The 18,323-nt window shown below is 35.5% G+C and overlaps 1 protein-coding gene and 1 long non-coding RNA gene across 3 annotated transcripts in view; one reads left to right on the plus strand and one right to left on the minus strand.

Moving 5' to 3' along the window:
• The window catches only part of LOC127509570 (uncharacterized), a 138,285-nt gene extending 127,224 nt beyond the window's left edge, over positions 1 to 11,061 (minus strand). For both annotated transcript variants that reach the window (XR_007929280.1, XR_007929281.1), the window contains exon 1: positions 6,200 to 11,061. This is a non-coding gene — a long non-coding RNA (uncharacterized LOC127509570). The remainder of the gene's footprint in view (positions 1 to 6,199) is intronic.
• Positions 11,062 to 11,356: 295 nt separating this feature from the next.
• noctb (nocturnin b) lies at positions 11,357 to 17,493 on the plus strand. The gene is given in 4 exon segments (XM_051888406.1): positions 11,357 to 11,636; positions 12,929 to 13,198; positions 15,473 to 15,810; positions 15,812 to 17,493. Coding segments are annotated over 4 exon segments (1,185 nt in total). The 5' UTR covers positions 11,357 to 11,581; the 3' UTR covers positions 16,334 to 17,493.
• The last annotated feature ends 830 nt before the right edge of the window (positions 17,494 to 18,323 follow it).

Below are 18,323 nucleotides of genomic sequence, written 5' to 3' on the forward strand. Positions count from 1 at the left end.
AAAAATTGGTGAGTCAGCCTTTAGTCATTTCAGTCCTAAGCTATGGTACTCTCTTCCTGACAACCTACAAGCAATCAACACTTATCTTTGTTGATCCTGGAACAACATTCCAAGCAACCAATCAGATTTGATGGACAAGTTTACAGTGTATGTCAAGTTTTGGCTTACAACCAGGGTGAGGTGCTTCTACATCAGTGTTATTCACCTATCATTTCCCTCTGATTTTAGGGGTAACTTATGGGTTGGGTAGGGTTAGGGGTAGGGATATGGTTATGATTACATTTTTGGACAGGAATGTTGTTCCAAGATCAACAAAATATGTTGACCCAGGAACGTGTCTAAATGCATGCAGGGCCTTTCCTTGATTTTTTTTTTGGTATGTCATTGTATTATCTTATTTCTATTATGTGTATACACGTGTTTTTCCTTTTCTGTGAATGTACACATGTATTTCTCTTCTGTAAAGCACTTTGTAAACACTGTTTTTAATGTGCAATGTAAATAAAGCTTTACCTACTTACTAATTTGCTGTCTGGAGGAGTCAATGCTTGTTGGTCAAAGTTGAAGCCAGTCTGCAGATTTTGGGCACAGACTATAATTCCATCCAGTCAGAGGATATCAAACATGTTTGATATTTTGAGCCGATTTTAGAACACAATTGTTTCAATTTGTCATATGTCTCCCAGCAACCAGGCAAATCAGGAATGATCCTCTGTCTTTTATCGAATGAGGCACAGTTGTCCTAGTGGAAGCGGAAGCCCCAAACCTTCCCCGATACTTGATAAATGATACTTTATGATTATTTGTTATATTCATATACCATGATGTTTACAGTACTCAAAGACTATAATGGAATTTACCACCATGGTAGTGTCCAAACATGGAATTACTATTGTGGTATCATGTCCATAAAAACATACTACGGTCCATAAGAACTTGCAGAAAATGTTAAAGATAATATTAATATATTTATTACCTTATATATATTTGTGTATTATGTAGAGAGAACATGTTTTTGAGCATCATGTATACGCCTTTCTGGTTAACTTTACGCCTTTGTGGTTAAAAAAACAACCTATTCTCAGAAAAATCTGACAGTTTTCCTGTCATCCATGTCCGTAGAAAAGGATTACGGATGAAACAGAACAGGAATATAGGAAGCGTGAAAGAGAGGAGAGAACGGAGGGGCCGCCAAAAAGGTCATGTCCCAGCTACCAACCCGCCTCAGGCATTACTCATTACCCTAGCACCAAGCTAAGTCCAGTGACAGTGATGACCCAAGGGGGGATCAAATCAGAGAGCAGATTCACCACAATTCTGAATTTCATCATGATCTTCTACTGAATTCCAGCTGAGAGTCTTAAGTTAGCCATGAATAATGACAACCTTGGGCCGTCCTGAGTTTAAAATGAGTCAGCATGATCCGGGTCAATGAAGTGGAAACCTTTCAAAAACAAGACAAAATCTCAACCTCCAACATGCCAAATAAATTGGATACCTCAAAGATGAAAAACTAAACTCAAAAGAGTCAAGGAGACAGCTCCTTAAAGGGGAAAAATCGATCTTGAGTAATTAAGAGATCATAAGATGACTAAATTACGTTGTATAATTTGGCACCAACTCAATTCCTTTTAATTTAACTTTGCCTTCATGGCTTTTTGGAACAGTGTGAATGGGTCAATGGGCCCCATTCACTGACAAATGTGTTGAAGTGTTCTTATGTGTGCAGAGAAGATTTTCAAAAAAAAAAAAAAAACAGGTGCATACCGAGAAGGTCTATAATACCTGGAGTCATCCGTTAGCATTTCCATTCATCTCACAATCCCAAGCCCTTCACTAGCGACTATCCGGAGCCGTGACATGAAAGGCAGAAGACATGGGAAAAGTCTATTTCACTCTTTTAAAAGCCCTCCAAAAACAAACACTGGTGAAACATTTGCTATACTATAATGAAGTAACTGTAATTTATACATTGCTTGCATAAAAAAGATATTTTGTCTGAATAAATGGCTACTTTTGAATGACCTTCAAGAGAAAAATGTGTTTTTGTCCTTTGAAGAATGTAGTTGCAACATCTACCAGTAGGTGCAAACTAGACCATACTAACCAATTAAACTTTGACCCTTTGGTTCATATGCACATAAGTACATTTGTTTGTATTGTTATTGATGATGATGAACCCACATTATTCTAAATGAGGCAGCACATGCCAGCAGCATAGTGCATGCCAAAACCATATCCACATAAGATTGAAGTAATATAAAATACATAATAGAATTATAAAAGGTAAATATATGCAGTTGAAACATTTGGGGTCAGTAAGATTTTTTAAAGGAATTAATTATTTTATTCAGCAAGGACACATTTATAATGTTACAAAAGATTTCTATTTCAAATAAATGCTGTTGAACTTGAGCTGTTGAACTGTTGAGCTGTTGAAAAAATGTATCATGTTTTCCAAAAAAAAAAAAAAAAAATTAAGCAGCACAATTTTGTTTTTAAACAAAGATAATAATACTAATAAATAATTCTTGAGCACCAAATCAGCATATTTGAATGATTTCTGAAGGATCATGTGACACTGAAAACTGGAGTAATGATGCTGAAAATTCAGCTTTGCCATCACAGGAATAAATTGCATTTTAAAATATACTAAAATACAACACAGTTATTTAAAATTGTAATAATATATCACAATACTGCTGTTTTTTTAATTTATTTATTTATTTATTTTGCTGTAATTTTGATAAAATAAAATGCAGCCTTGGTGAGCATAAGAGACTTTCAAAACATCTGTAAAATGTTAAAATATAAGTAATAATATTACTGACCCCAAACTTTTGAAAGGTTTTATGTCTTTGTTTTAAAATTCTATGATCAAGTTTATCCTGGATTACTTTTCTTTTCTAGTGTCATTTCCTTTCCTAATTCACACATTTATTATTCTCATTCCCTCATCTTACTACAATAAATGATGCTTTAGATAACCAATGTGTTATAATTTATCATACTCCTCACTGTTCTTACAAATCTGGCTCCATCTTGCATTTATGCATCATTAAACCTCATAAGCTACAGGCGCAGTTGAATCCAAAGACCCTACCTGTGCAAGCATGTCAGATTGGTTTGTAAATCTTATATTTGCTAATAAAACCGAGGAATGTATAGATCGCTGCTGATCTGCGATATGTAATAATCATGGGCCTTATTCTCGAAACACGAGCAGAATGGATATCTGTGAAAAATACCTGTACTTCCTCTGTCCTATTGAACTGAATGCAACAATTTGCAGCAAATGGATTTATGAACGATTCATGCAGAAATTTGTTCTGCTCGTGTTTCATGAATAAGGCCCCATGTGTCTGCCGAAGGGACCTGAGGGAAGATCAGATCAACCGAAAACTGGGTTTTATCAACACTTAGCACCACCTGCTCCCATAACTGTAGGTGTCAATATTTTGTTTCATCATCACTGAAAGCCACAAGATGTTAGGAAGAGCAACAGGGGCATTTGATATTATAATGGCGATCATATTTCACATCCTCTACAATTACGGTCTTATAGATTACAAAACCACTACTACATCTACTACAACAAGGCTTCTTCTTTAATGGCCTCCTGTACTTGATAATATAGAATCTTGTTTCTGCCACTTAATAAAAAATAAAAAAGGTAATTGCAACTTTTTATCTCACAATTCCAAGTTTTTTTCTCGCAATTGCGAGTTTGATATAATTGTGTGATATAAACTTGCAATTGCGAGTTATAAAGTGAGAATTGAGTGATATAAAGTCGTAATTGCAAGTTATAACGTCAGAATTGCGTGATATGGAGTTGAAAATAGAATTGCGTGATATAGAATTGAAAAACTATTTTTTTTATAACTCGCAATTGCAAGTTTATATCTCATAATTCTGAGAAAAGAAGTCAGAATTGCGAGATTGCGAGAACTTACAATTGCAAGAAAAGACCGAATTGTGAGATATAAACTCACAATTGCGAGAAAAAAAGTCAGAATTGTGAGAAAAACTCATAATTATGGGAAAAAAGTCTGAATTGTGAGATAAACACAATTGCAAGAAAAAAAGTCAGAATTGAGAAATATAAACTCGCAGTTGCGGGGAAAAAAAAGTCAGAATTGAGAGATATGAACTCGCAGTTGCGAGAAAAAAAGTCTGAATTGTGAGATATAAACTCACAGTTGTGGGAAAAAAAGTCAGAATTGAGCTATATAAACTTGCAATTGCGAGAAAAAAAGTCAGAATCGCGAAATATAAACACAATTGTGCAAAAAAAAGTCAGAATTGCGAAATATAAACTCGTAATTGCGGGAAAAAATGTCAGAATTGAGCGAAATAAACTCGCAATTGCGAGAAAAAAGTCAGAATTGTGAAATAAACACAATTGCGGGAAAACAGTCAGAATTGCGAAATATAAACAATTGCAGGGAAAAAAGTCATAATTGTGAGATTTAAACTCGCAATTGCGAGAAAAAAGTCAGAATTGCGAGATATAAACTCGTAATTGCGGGAAAAAATGTCAGAATTGAGCGATATAAACTCGCAATTGCGAGAAAAAAAGTCCGAATTACAAGATATAACCTCACAATTGTGCAAAAAAAAAGTCATAATTGTGACATATAAACTCGTAATTGCGGGAAAAAATGTCAGAATTGAGCGAAATAAACTCGCAATTGCGAGAAAAAAGTCAGAATTGTGAAATAAACAATTGCGGGAAAACAGTCAGAATTGCGAAATATAAACAATTGCGGCAAAAAAGTCATAATTGTGAGATATAAACTCGCAATTGCGAGAAAAAAGTCAGAATTGCGAGATATAAACTCGTAATTGCGGGAAAAAAAGTCAGAATTGAGCGATATAAACTCACAATTGTGAGAAAAAAAGTCAGAATTGAGATATAAACTCGCAATTGCAAGAAAAAAAGTCAGAATTGTGAGATATAAACTTGCAACTGCAAGAAAATTCTGAATTGTGAGATATAAACTCGCAATTGCAAGAAAAAAGCCAAAAAGATTCTAATTCATTTTTTTTTTTTATATATATAAGAGCAGACTGATTTCTATTAAAGAGGGGAAGAAGTGCTTCCAATCATTGTGTTCTTGTGTAATGCTGACCTCCAAAGAAAGATCGTGCAGCCATCATCGCATTAAAATGGCCTCACATGCAAGGAAACTGCTGCAAAGAATATGGCACCTGAAAGACCGGATCATCAACAACTTCAATGAGAGAGGTTCAACTGCAGTGAAGAAGGATTCAGGACATCCCAGAGTGTCCAGCAAGTGACGAACATCCTGAAAGAGCAACTTCTCCCAACGATCCAGGAGCAATTTGGTGTGATCCTTGAATTTTCCAGCAAGATGGAGCACCATGTCACAGGACAAAAGTGATAATGAAGTGACTCTGAAATTACATTGAAATTTTGGATCTGTGGGCAGGCAACTCCCCGGATCTTAATCCCACAGAGAACCTGTGCTCAGTCCTCAAAAGGTGAGTGGACAAGCGGATGCCCACAAATTGTGATCAACTGCAAGCACTAATAAGTCAAGAATGGATTGTCATCGGTCAAGATTTGGCCCAAAAGTTGATATCCAGCATGCCAGAGCGAATTGCAAAGGTTATGAAGAAGGGTCAATATTTAGGTCAATATGTAAATATTTACTCTTTGCATATATTGAAAGATTTTGCAAATAAAAGCCTTTAAAACTTATGTAATGCTTGTAGTTGTTTTTCAGCATATCATAGAAACAAACAAAATACTGAAGCAACAAACTTTCCAAAACAAAATTTATGTCACTTCCAATACTTTTGGCCACATATAGTGCTATAAGACTACAAAAAAAAAAAAAAAAAACTCCAGGTATGAATGCAGGCGCCCCCTTGAGGAGTAATCCTTTATGTTTATATGCAATACCACCTCAACCCAGTAGAGGCCAGTGTAACTCCGTTGATCAGGAATCACCACCAGTCCTATGACCTTGCTTTGGTTTACAGCTGTTTTTTGTAGCGCGTGTATGCTTGAGGGGGTCACTTATGTTTCTAAACGGACACAGATCGCATCGATACACGCAATAATCGTGAACGGACTCAGATCGCATCGATACACACAATAAACAAGGAATATTCAGTATTTGAAGCCAATCTGGTGAGTAACAAAATCGACTATGCATAGCCACTTTACCTTTAATGTATGCGCTGTGTGTCGTCTTTTATGTCTTCTTTGCATTTGTGTGTTTCAGTCTCATCGGTGCAGCGCATATTATAGATTCAGACTGTTCTCCAAACTATGTAATGAATCGTGGAAAAGTTCAGAAATCAAAAATCATATATAAGTGCTGCGTATCCTCCACTAGCTCGAGTGATGGTCTCTGTTTAAGAAAGGTACTCCAATGCCAATGACTCCAACTCAGTCCACTTCACTTGTCGATAAACATATCATTCACAAAACGCAAAACCATAACGGTATATTCAAGAAACAATTCGTCAATTTAAATTCGAGCCAACTACGAATAATCAAATGATACAATTGATATTATGATACAACTTCGATATTATTTTTTAACTATGCCTATAATCATTATTATGGACAATTACACATTATCACACAATATATTACATATAGATATATACAAGATATATACATTATAGCAAGAATGATGTCGTAGCAAATATCAGATCGCTTGTAATCACAACATTACTACTGCGAGAGTGATATTGATTTATAACAGTTCAATTAATATAATATTGAGTAACTTACATTTAGACACAATATTAACAGCTCCAAACAATGTCAAAGCAGGATAAAGTGTTAAGCGTTTCCTTGCAACACAGTAGTGGCGTTTCGTTCCCAAATGAATCGTTTGCTTTAATGATTCAATGACTCGCTCTTGATACAGATTTCGCCACCTACTGGCGTAACAACGTAACCCCGCTTTTCACCATTAAAGGGATAGTTCACTCAAAAATGAAATGAAGAAATGAAAATTCTCTCATTACTCACCTTCATGTCGTTCCACACCCGTAAGACCTCCGTTCAAACACAAATTAAGATATTTTTCATAAAATCCGATGGCTCAGTGAGGCCTCCATTGCCAGCAAGACAATTAACACTTTCAGATGCCCAGAAAGCTACTAAAGATGTATTTAAAACAGTTCATGTGACTACAGTGGTTCAACCTTAATGTTATGAAGCGACGAGAATACTTTTTGTGCGCCAAAAAAACAAAATAACGACTTTATTCAACAATATCTAGTGATGAGCGATTTCAAAACACTGCTTCATGAAGCTTCAAAGCTTTACGAATCTGTTGTTTCAAATCAGTGGTTCGAAGCGCGTATCAAATTGCCAAAGTCACGCCCCCCAGTGGTGAACCAAACTAGTTCCTTTAACGGAAAAAAAAAATATACAAACGAACAGTCCAAATTTGATCTGAAACATAAGTTCGCCCTACTTGATGATAATTGTTTATACATATGCTGTATGAAAGCAATAATACACACTGATTTAGATCATAACAATCATAACCTTTGAGGGTATTTACACTTGGTCATTTTATGCACCTTGAGTCATCGGATTGCTAGCCATTTGAGTTGACACATTCCTTTTACACTTTGATCTATTATAGTATGAATGTGTGTAGTATAAATGTAATCCAGACGTACTACATTCGCCATGTTGTCATTGTCATGTGACCTGCTAGCGTCAGTTGTGTTGCTTCACTGTCATTCACAACTCTTCTCCCGTGGCCTCATAGGATAGTTAGTAAAGTATCCATCAGATGCGCACTTCAAAATAATGCCTGAGGTCATCCAGGTACTTTTTGCCTTTTCACAGACTGTTTTTCGACTACTATATAGACAATATATACTATATTATGCATATTCGGATGCAGCCATGGTCTTTATATGATTGAATAGCTATCAAATCAGTGAAAATGCATTTTTATGCAAGCTTTAACAGACCTTTTATGTACTCTGGCACACAAAATTCATTATATCTTATATAATGTTCCATGTCCATTTCAGTTGTCACTCACAAGTAACATCTTCCTTTATGGCACAGATAAGCAGGTTAACTAGGAGTCAAACTGCAGGAGATCTGATTAATCTCATGCCAATATCTTCATTTGTTACAACATGCCCAACAGCCCATATGGCTCATTTTTAGAGTACCATGTTGACCCCTTATAGTGGAGTCATTTTGATCTGCCCCTGGCCTGCACCTCTAATAATGGTGTTGCTGTGCTTACCCTCATTCTGTTTGTGTTGATGATGCTATTTTTGATCTGTGACTTTTAATCATGACCTTAAACTTCAAGTTGAGTGACACTGAGTTATATTAGCACAGTATTATCCTGAAAGATATGATACTCCCTTACATGTTACATTCCCTTCCAAAATGTACTGTGGATGTTGCCAAATTGCAGTATTATGGTATGATATACTAAATCCATTTTGTATTCATATACTATGGTATTTCCAAGGCAATGCACCTTTCAACCAGTGAATTTTCGTAGTTTCCAATTATTTGTAATTACTGAGAAAGGATGTTTAAATATAATTTTATAGATTTTACAGAAAAAGTCAATGTAGCTGTGCAAATACAAAAATGTTTATTCACTACATAATAGAGTGGTGCAAGGATGCCGTGTTTTTGTAGGCCAACCTGGAAGTTAGAAACACCCTGGTTTCCTCGACAAAAACCCAAAAGGATTTTTCCATTGGTTTTTGGATTGTTGCAGAAAATAAGATCTGTGACTAACAAAATCTTATGATTCTTATACATTTTGTTCATCGAGATAATCTTCACACATGAACACAACTTTTTGAAGCGTAAATACAATCGGTACAAGTCAAAAGCTAAACGTAGGCTATAAACGAACTACAACACGGTCGCATGACTTCAACATCATCATCATTAAGCTTCCAACAACTCTTTCTGTCTTTTTTAGAAACTTTTTCCCTAAAAGTTCGAGTTATAATAGTTTCCAATAGCGTGATTATAAACACAATGAGGCTGTGAAAGTGGACTAGTGATTTAATGAGTTTACCTGTTTGGCTGATGACGTTTAATGTCCCTGACTAGTCCCATTTAGCCACTTGATAACAACCACCTTTTACAAGACATGTAAAAGCTTAAAATCACAAATGGGGTATCATATAATTGTAATTGTGTTATAACATATAATTGTGTTCACCACAGACCTTATTTCAAGCATTTAACCAAAAACCCATTCAAAAACCCATTGACTTCAGGACGATGGAATATGACATGCTAAAATGCTAACTCATTTCCAGGTTTTAGCCTACAATAATACGTCATCCCTGCACCACTTTGTTTGCGTCATCCTTGCACCATTCTATTTGTGACTTAAATATTTTATTAACTTCCATGGCTTTTCCAGGCCTGTAAATTACAATTTTAAAATTCCCTTTATATTTCTTGTTTTTCAATGGGAACCAGTTCAAAGTTTAGAGAGTAGCAGTGATAGGAGATAAACAAAATGGCATTCAAATTCCAGACCAAGGCTCTATCTTCATAGCTGAGGCTCGAGCATTACTCCTGGTTCTGATAAATATTGAGAAGGGTCAAGAACGAAACTTTTTAATTGCCTCTGACTCAAGGTCTTGTCTTCAAGCACTTGAATCCTTAAAGACTGACCACCCCATAATTGTCAAAATTTTAACTAAATTAGATCTTTTAAAGAAGGAAAACTTTTATCTTTTGCTGGGTTCCAAGTCACATTGGACTGACTGGTAATGAGAGAGCGGACACGGCTGCCAGGGATGTGCTTGACCTGGAAATATCTGACTGTCAAATACCACCTTCTGACTTCAGACCATTAATTAGCTTATACATCACTAACAAGTGGCAGAAGGAATTGGACGGATATAAAAATGAAAAACTGTATGAGATAAACTCCAGTATAAAAAGAAGTGTCTTCCATAACGTCAAGTCGTCTTCACTAGGTGCCGACTGGGCCACTCAAGGCTTACACATGGGTTTCTATTGATAGATGAAATTCCTCCTTTATGTCTTTCGTGTCAAGTTCCTTTGACTGTTAAACATATTCTGTTGGACTGTATTTTTTATTATACTGCTAGAAAACGCTCTTATTCAGAAACATGTTTACATGGAATATTTCAGAATGTATCACCCAAATGTATTTTAGATTTTCTATCTTCTGTCAAGTTGAAATTATTTATATTATAATTTAAATTTTATTGACCTTGTGTTTGCCATGTAAGTAGCCCTGATGCTAACATGCCGTTAAAAACGTATAATAAACAAACAAAAGTTTAGAGTCGGTAGCAGTATTTAATGTTTTTTTTTTTTTTTTAAATAAATCTCTTATGTTCAGCAAGGCTGCATTTATTTGATCAAAAATACAGTCAAAACAGTGATATTGTAAAATATTTTTACAATTTAAAATAACTTTACATTTTGAATATATGTTAAAATATATTTTATTCCTGTGATGGCAAAGCTGGATTTTCATTAGTAATTAATCCAGTCGAGTTGGTGCTCATGAAACATTTCTTATTATTATCAATGTTTAAAACAGTTGTGCTGCTTAATATTTTTGAATAAAAGTATTAACGTAATCTCTTTAAAAATGTTTTTCTTTTCAATCTTACTAACCCCAAACTTTTAAACTGTATACTTAACCATGGTACTGTTTGTAAGAGATTTTAATATTATCCTTTTTAGTAACTCCATAATGTAAGATATAGTTAAAAAAAAAATGTTAGGATGGTTAAATAGAAGTTGTGTTTTGAAGCCTATCATGATCACATGCTGATTTTGTAATATCAAATGTGTGCCAAAGAGTAAATGACTTTTGCTATGAATGTACAAACCGCTTATGTTGTAACCTTGCCTAGCTTCCTGAGTGACATTTGTGATTAAATTTGCACGCAACGGAAGTTGCGATAGTCCTTTCAAATATATTATGACGTGTATTTGGGTGAAACAGGTTCTCAAACAAGAAATGTAGAGCAGGACTTGATTTTGTCCATCAGGAATTGATTGAATCATTATCTTTTTCTATTGTTGTGATCTCGTGTGACAGGTTGTCCTGTAAACACGTCATCAGAGAAGAGATGTTGTTGCAAGAGGGAGGGGAAGTTATTACGAGGGCACTTGAATTTTAAAAAATAATGATGTGCACCGATAAGTCATTTATAATAAATACTGCAATATTCCATAAAAACAAGAATTGTCTATTTTGATTTCATGGTGACTTTAAAAAAATTACACCATGTTATTTTATCACACTTCTGCAAAAAAAAAAAAAAAAATTGGTGTGGTTCGTTTGTTGGCCAAGAGTGTGTTTTGTTAACGCCTTGATACGAAACGGGTACTTTATGCTCATGTGGTGACATGGTTGCAGTATGTACCCTGGAACAGCCTGTTGACCTGTGTACTTAGAGTGTGAGTGTGCACGTCCATATGGTCTCCTGACGTCTCAAGTCTGTAATCTCATTCTGTCAGAAGCTGTTTAACACACACAGCCAGTGGTGCTTTTCATCACTCACACAACATCACAACTCAAACACACACATGCTCAGCTGTAGGACAGACTCAAAATCCAGTCCTTACATCATGGAGGTGGTTGGTAAGATTTCTTTGTTATTTTCCAATGTTATTTTTAATGGTTGCTTAATTTCTGCTGTTCATCTATGCCACTTGGATTTAACACTAATGATTTTGTCTAATAACTCAAATTTGTGTTTGGAGGACTTGAGGTGAACTTATAAGTGGACAGTTTTGAGACAAAACGTGAATGTTGTTTTTAAACTCGGGTAACATTTAGTTGATTCGAAAAAAACACAACCGAGTCTATTTATGTGGTGCTCTGTGTTTAACAAAAAAATACTATGGTGCATTGACGGTATCAGATAACAATACCATGGTACTTGTATGTAAATATAGTATACCTATTACATTGAACTCGAAATCTCATCTGGTCACTTTTTCCCGATTAAAAAGGTTTTACGTATACATCAATGAATATTCCTTTTGAAAAAATACATTATCGTTCAAAAGTTTGGGATATGTAAGATTTTTAAATGTTTTTGAAAGAAGTCTCACCAAGACTGCATTTATTTGATCAAAATTACAGTAATATTGAGGAGAAATTTTAAAATGTAATTTATTCCTGTGATGGCAAAGTTGAATTCTCAGCAGTCATTAGTGTCACATGATCCTTCAGAAATCATATGATAGCTCATTTCTGCAGTTGCATCAGTAACAGATGGAACATTTGCACTGCTAAGTGTCAGCACAAAAGAATTACTGATTTATTTTAATGAAAAAAATATATTTTATTTTATTATTAAAATGTATTTTTTTTAGCAACAGTGAGCATCAAAAAGCCCCAGTGGTCTCAGAGGCAATTGAGTTAAAAGCTAACCAGGTGTTAATCAAGGCATGTTTAGTTGATTAAGGCCAAGATGGATTACCAGGGACCTATAGACCAACATAAAGCTCTTGTGTAGCCAACCAGGCCATTCCTTTGAATTGAAGAAGTCTACACCTGTGAACTTGCATGTTACTGAGACTTCAAGATCAATGGAGCTATTACATGCATGAACGCCTCTCAGCTCTGGGTGTGTGCGACATGTCTTTAACAACCGGTGCTACTTGCTGCACTCAGTATAAATGGATTAACCATGTGCTTGCTTGTCCTATTTGAAGAAGATACAGGATAGAGTGAATTAAAGTGGAAATAGATGGCAAAGCCTGATTTAGTTCAGCACATCTGCTCAGTGTAAAGGTGTGTTCACACTGACAGCTATTTGCAGCAACACCGCAACCAGGTGTTGTTCTTTATTATTCCTTTAAAGAGAGTTAGTGATAAAATTCCTGAAAAAGATCTTTATGTGATGGCTGTTTTGTTTCTCTTAGCATGTTCCATGGGCAGCAGCTCTAGTCTCTACAGTGTCCTGGCTAAGACTGTCAGTAGACCTCCTCTCCCTTGCCCGTGTGACTCCACATACACTCCGGGTAACGATCTGGATCTGGATCAAGACCCGGCGGACCCTTTGGAACTGTTGCGGGAATGTAGAGAGGTTCTGAGAAACCGGCCAGCCCAACTGCAGAGAGCTTTCGTTCAGACGGGACATGGAGACTCTGGACAGACGATCAGAGTTATGCAGTGGAATGTACTAGCACAAGGTATAAACCTAAACCCTATATTCATCTTCATATACAGGCGACACTGAATGACATATTACTTTTGTGTTTAACATGACGCTCAAGTTTGGGGGTATGCGAGAGCCTCTCATGGTTACCAAGACTGCATTTGTTTGATATTTTGTGAACTATTACAATAATAAAAAAAAAAACTCTTTTCTATTTGAATATATTTTCAAATGTAATTTATTTCTGTGATGGCAAAGCTGAATTTTCAGCATTATTACTTCAGTCTTCAGTCTCATGATCCTTCAGAAATCATTCTAATATGCTGATTTGGTGCTCAAGAAATATTTTTTTATTAATATCAATGTTGACAACTGTTGTGCTGTTTAATATTTTTGTGTAAATTGTGATATTTTTTCAGGATTAACTGATGAATAGAATTTATTTGAAAAAGTTTTTTTTGTAACAATGTAAAAGTCTTTACTGTCACTTGATTAAAGTGACATGCATCCTTTAATGCATCCTTGCTATATATATATATATATATATATATAATTACTAATTAAAAAAAAATCATAATAGTAACCACCAAACAACCACATAGCAACTTGCTTAAACCCATCAGGAAACCTAAGCAATGCATAGAAACACTAGCATCATGGTGGTGAGTTTTATATGGATAAAGACCACAAGGCAAATTATTATAGTTAACTAAAATCATTAAAAAAAAAAAAACAACAACAATTTTGTTATTTATATAATAAATGTTGACCGAAATAAAATAAAATATATATTAAAAAAAAAAAAAAAAACTTACATTTATTTTATTTCAGCAAGGCAAGATTTCAAATTTTTGTTTAGTTTAACATGATGTAATAAAATAGTTCAACTTTGATTGTATTGATTATTTCGCCAATCATTACATATTTGTGTCTTTAGTGACACAGATCTATATCTGACACAATAGTATAAAACTCTCCTGATTTTTCAATAACAACTACAAAATATTACAATAAATCCTATTTCTTTACCTTTTGGAGCGGGTTCAATTTGAACATATTCCTTTCATCACTGTCATCGTCTGAGCTCATTTCCACTGTACATTCAGCATCTGGCTTGTATTCGCGATCTGACCAATATTCTCAAAACTATCAAAATCAATATTTTGATTGTTGACAGCTTCTTCACCAGATCCACCATCAAGTGACAGTGACACAAATATTTGATTGCGTACAGTATACTTGTTGCTCTACAGTAAATCGTTAAGCTATTACAAGTTTTGCAGATGATACTTGTTTTATGTCTGTGTTAATTATGAGTGAAACATCACGTCATCGTTGTGTATCGGACATGGCCACCTTGAGGAATAAAGGTGAATTGCACTTATTGAGTCATCAGAGATTCAATTATTGTTGCACAGAAAAAATATATACTTAGGGTATGTTTACACGACAACGATGTACTAAAAACGGAAACATTTTTCCTTTGCGTTTTTCTTGTACAGACGACAACATAGCCAAAACGATCCCCATTCGCACAGATAGCATAATACGCTGTATTATGCTGCCAGGCCAGTAGTTGGCGATATCCCTTCGTAAAGAGAAACTATGTGCCTATAGACTGAACGTAATACGCATGCGCATGACATCACTCTTTTCACAAATTTGTGTTTTTGCCATTTGCACAGAGACGATAGCGCTGTTGTTTTCAAAAATGTGTACTTTGAAACCCGTTTTGCATTTTCAAGCCCCCAAAATGTCATTGTCATGACAGAATGCATAAAAATGCATAAAATGTTTTCCATTTTTAGTTGAAAATGGTGTTGTGTAAACAGTCCCTTAGACTATTACATACCTCGGGTCATAGTGACCCTTTACACTTTTTACAAAAAATTGATTAGAAAACAGGCATTCTTTATAATTTTACTTCTTTCTTTTTTTCTTGTTATATTGTTTATAATGAATCAATTGTGGAATACTAAGAAGGTTGATGTCTAACTTTAAAAAATGAATGTGGGGGAGGGTAGTGAATAAAGTCCTGTATTGATAAAGACCCCCGGTATATTTAATAATAATAATAATGACAACATTACCAAAACTTAAAATGAAAATGGAAAATATAAAAATAAAAAAACAATTCAAAATATTAATAAAACTATAAAAGTATCTCAGTGATACTGAAATTACACTGCCACAGTGTCACATTTTATTGAGAAAATGTAAAAATCTTTACTTTATAAAGTTCTAACTGGGATGATTTACAGAGATTATTTTTTTTAAAACAATCCAACTTCTCTCTGTCCTGTTGCAGCATTAGGTGAAGGCATGGACAGTTTTGTGCAGTGCCCCATGGATGCTCTGAACTGGGATGAAAGGAAGTATTTGATCCTGGAGGAGATCCTAACCTACAGACCTGACATCCTGTGCCTACAGGAAGTTGATCACTACTTTGACATGTTTCAGCCCATCCTGGCAAGTTTGGGTTACCAGAGCAGTTTCTGCCCTAAACCATGGTCTCCATGTCTGGATGTGGAGAACAACAACGGCCCTGATGGCTGTGCTCTGTTCTTCAATCACAAACGCTTCCAGTCACTAAACACAACACACCTACGACTGTCCGCCATGATGTTGAAGACCAATCAGGTGGCGAATCATCACTGCTCTACGCTGCCGATCAACAGGTCGGGCCTTCTGTGTCGCGGTAACGCATCTAAAAGCACGGAGCGGTTGGGAGGTCCTACGCAGCGCACAGGGTTCGGATCTCCTGCGCAACCTGAGGAACATTGCACAGAGAATAGAGACCGAAGAAAAAGCAGATGCCAACGTTCCTCTGATAGTATGTGGCGATTTTAATGCCGAGCCGTCAGAAGACGTTTATAGGAATTTCGCAACATCTAGTCTGGGACTGGAGAGTGCGTATAAGCATTTGAGTACGGACGGGAAAACCGAGCCACCTTACACAACGTGGAAGATCCGGCCCAGTGGCGAGAGCTGCCACACACTGGACTACGTGTGGTATTCACACAGAGCGTTTGATGTTAATGCAGTTTTGGACTTTCCTACAGCCGAACAAATTGGACCCAATAGGCTGCCTTCCTATAATTACCCTTCAGATCACCTCTCTCTCGTCTGTGACTTCAGCTTCAAGGATCCGACGCTTGTTTCCCAGTAATTACAGACTCATTTCACAAGATATTTACCACAAGTCGAGACTTGTGCTGGCACAGCATTTCTACATATTTTGATTGTTGTTCATGAATAATTAACACTTCAGCCAGTACATCCTGAAAGGGAGTGTTCATACAAAAAAAAAAATTAAAAATCATTTACTAAACTTCATTCCATGTATGATTTCCTCTGTAATGTGGAACATTAAAGGAGATTTGTTTTCATTTGCTAAGACAATACAGCACAATAAAATCATAAAGCAAAAACTTCATCATAAAAGTAGTCATTTTGTCCATACAATATGATATCTTTGTGTGAAATCTATTCCATTGTTGCTTTTTAAAATCAAACATGCATTCAAAAGTGGTTAGACATTAGTGACTGCAAATGTTATTGGTGAAATGCAATGTTTGAGATTTAAGAGCTATGATGGGGGAAAGGTGTTCAAGAAATAACTTAAAGGGTTAGTTCACCCAAAAATGAAAAGTAACTCCTGACCCGACGAAATGATGAACACGGAGCGTAGAGGATAGAGCAAAACATAACACCGGTCACGAATTAGAAGGAGTCTAAAACGATCATTTTTAAAGAGAAATGTCAGAGGATTTCGATATAAGAGAAGAGGAGCTTGAGTTTGTTGCACAGCCCTATTTGTTTAGATCACGAGAGGCATCTAAGCTTACGATACTCCTACATCCTGTCATAAATTGTGTCAGTGGCTACTCTTGTGGCGCAAGTCGGCTTGTGCAGTATGTGTATGGTCATCTGCCAGAACCTAGTTATTTTAGATTATAAAGTTTTAAATATGGATACTTTTCTTACAAAAACCCAAGCCTTTATTACCTCCCGGAGCCACGTGGAGTACTTTTACAATGGATACACCTTGGAGGGCTTGAGGGTGAGTAAATCATGGGGTAATTTTCATTTTTGAGTGAACTATCCCTTTAAATATCATTGTTCCTTACACAAAGCTATAGTATGGCTTCAGAAGGCTTGAAATATCATACTACTTTTTATGGTGCTGTAAATTGATGTCCATTTTTATTGGACATTAAGTGAAATTAAGCAGGTTGGACCTTAAGTGAAATATCTCCTTTCGTATTCCACAGAAAAAAAAAGAAAGAAATACAGGTTTGGAAATAAATAAGGGTGAGTAAATGGTGACAGAGTTTTCGTTCTTGTGATTTAGGGCCTATTTACATGACTCCATTTTCAACTAAAAACTGAAAACTTTTTATGCATTTTGGCTGTTCAATTTCGGGACCTGAGGGATTCAAAGTGCAAGTTTTTTCAAAACGATACCATTATTGTCTCCATGTAAACTACAAAAACGCAAATTTAGGAAAACTGTGACGTCATGCGCAGTCGTATTACATTCAGTGTAGTTTTTCTTTACAAAGTGGCATCAACTACTGGCCTGGCAGCAGAATACACCGTTTTTAATCGTTTTTGCCGATCCGTGTGAACGGGTACCGTTTTGAAAACGTTTGTCATCTGTACGCTACAAACACAAAGGAAAAACGTTTCTGTTATTAGTACATACATCGGTTGTGTGAATATAACCTTATTCTTTTAGACTCTTGTATGCTACTTACTTGAGGATGTAGGTTTAAAAGCAAAATGTTATTTTTATTTCTTAATATGTGACAAAAAAAATCATCCTGCCAATTTTTTTTTTGGTCTTATTATTGATAATAACATGACAGTTTGCACAAATAAAACTATTGCATTGTGGTGTTTTTTCTCAGACTTTTAATAAAGTGTGTTTGAGAAGGTGTCAAATGCTGCATAAACTTGCTTTAGTAAAAACATTGTCTATCATTTACACTCGTGCATAAGTGAGAAGTCTTACTAATTAATGAATCATTTCCTTTGTGCAACATCCTCAAAATGGTCATTTCACAGCTAGTTTCACCAGAGTCTACAAGATCAATTGCAGACAGTTAAAATTATTAGTACCGTCACATGAGCTCCTCATTTAATAGAGTCATGCA

The sequence above is a fragment of the Ctenopharyngodon idella genome, chromosome 1, assembly GCF_019924925.1.
Source record: "Ctenopharyngodon idella isolate HZGC_01 chromosome 1, HZGC01, whole genome shotgun sequence".
In the NCBI taxonomy this organism is placed as follows: domain Eukaryota; kingdom Metazoa; phylum Chordata; class Actinopteri; order Cypriniformes; family Xenocyprididae; genus Ctenopharyngodon; species Ctenopharyngodon idella.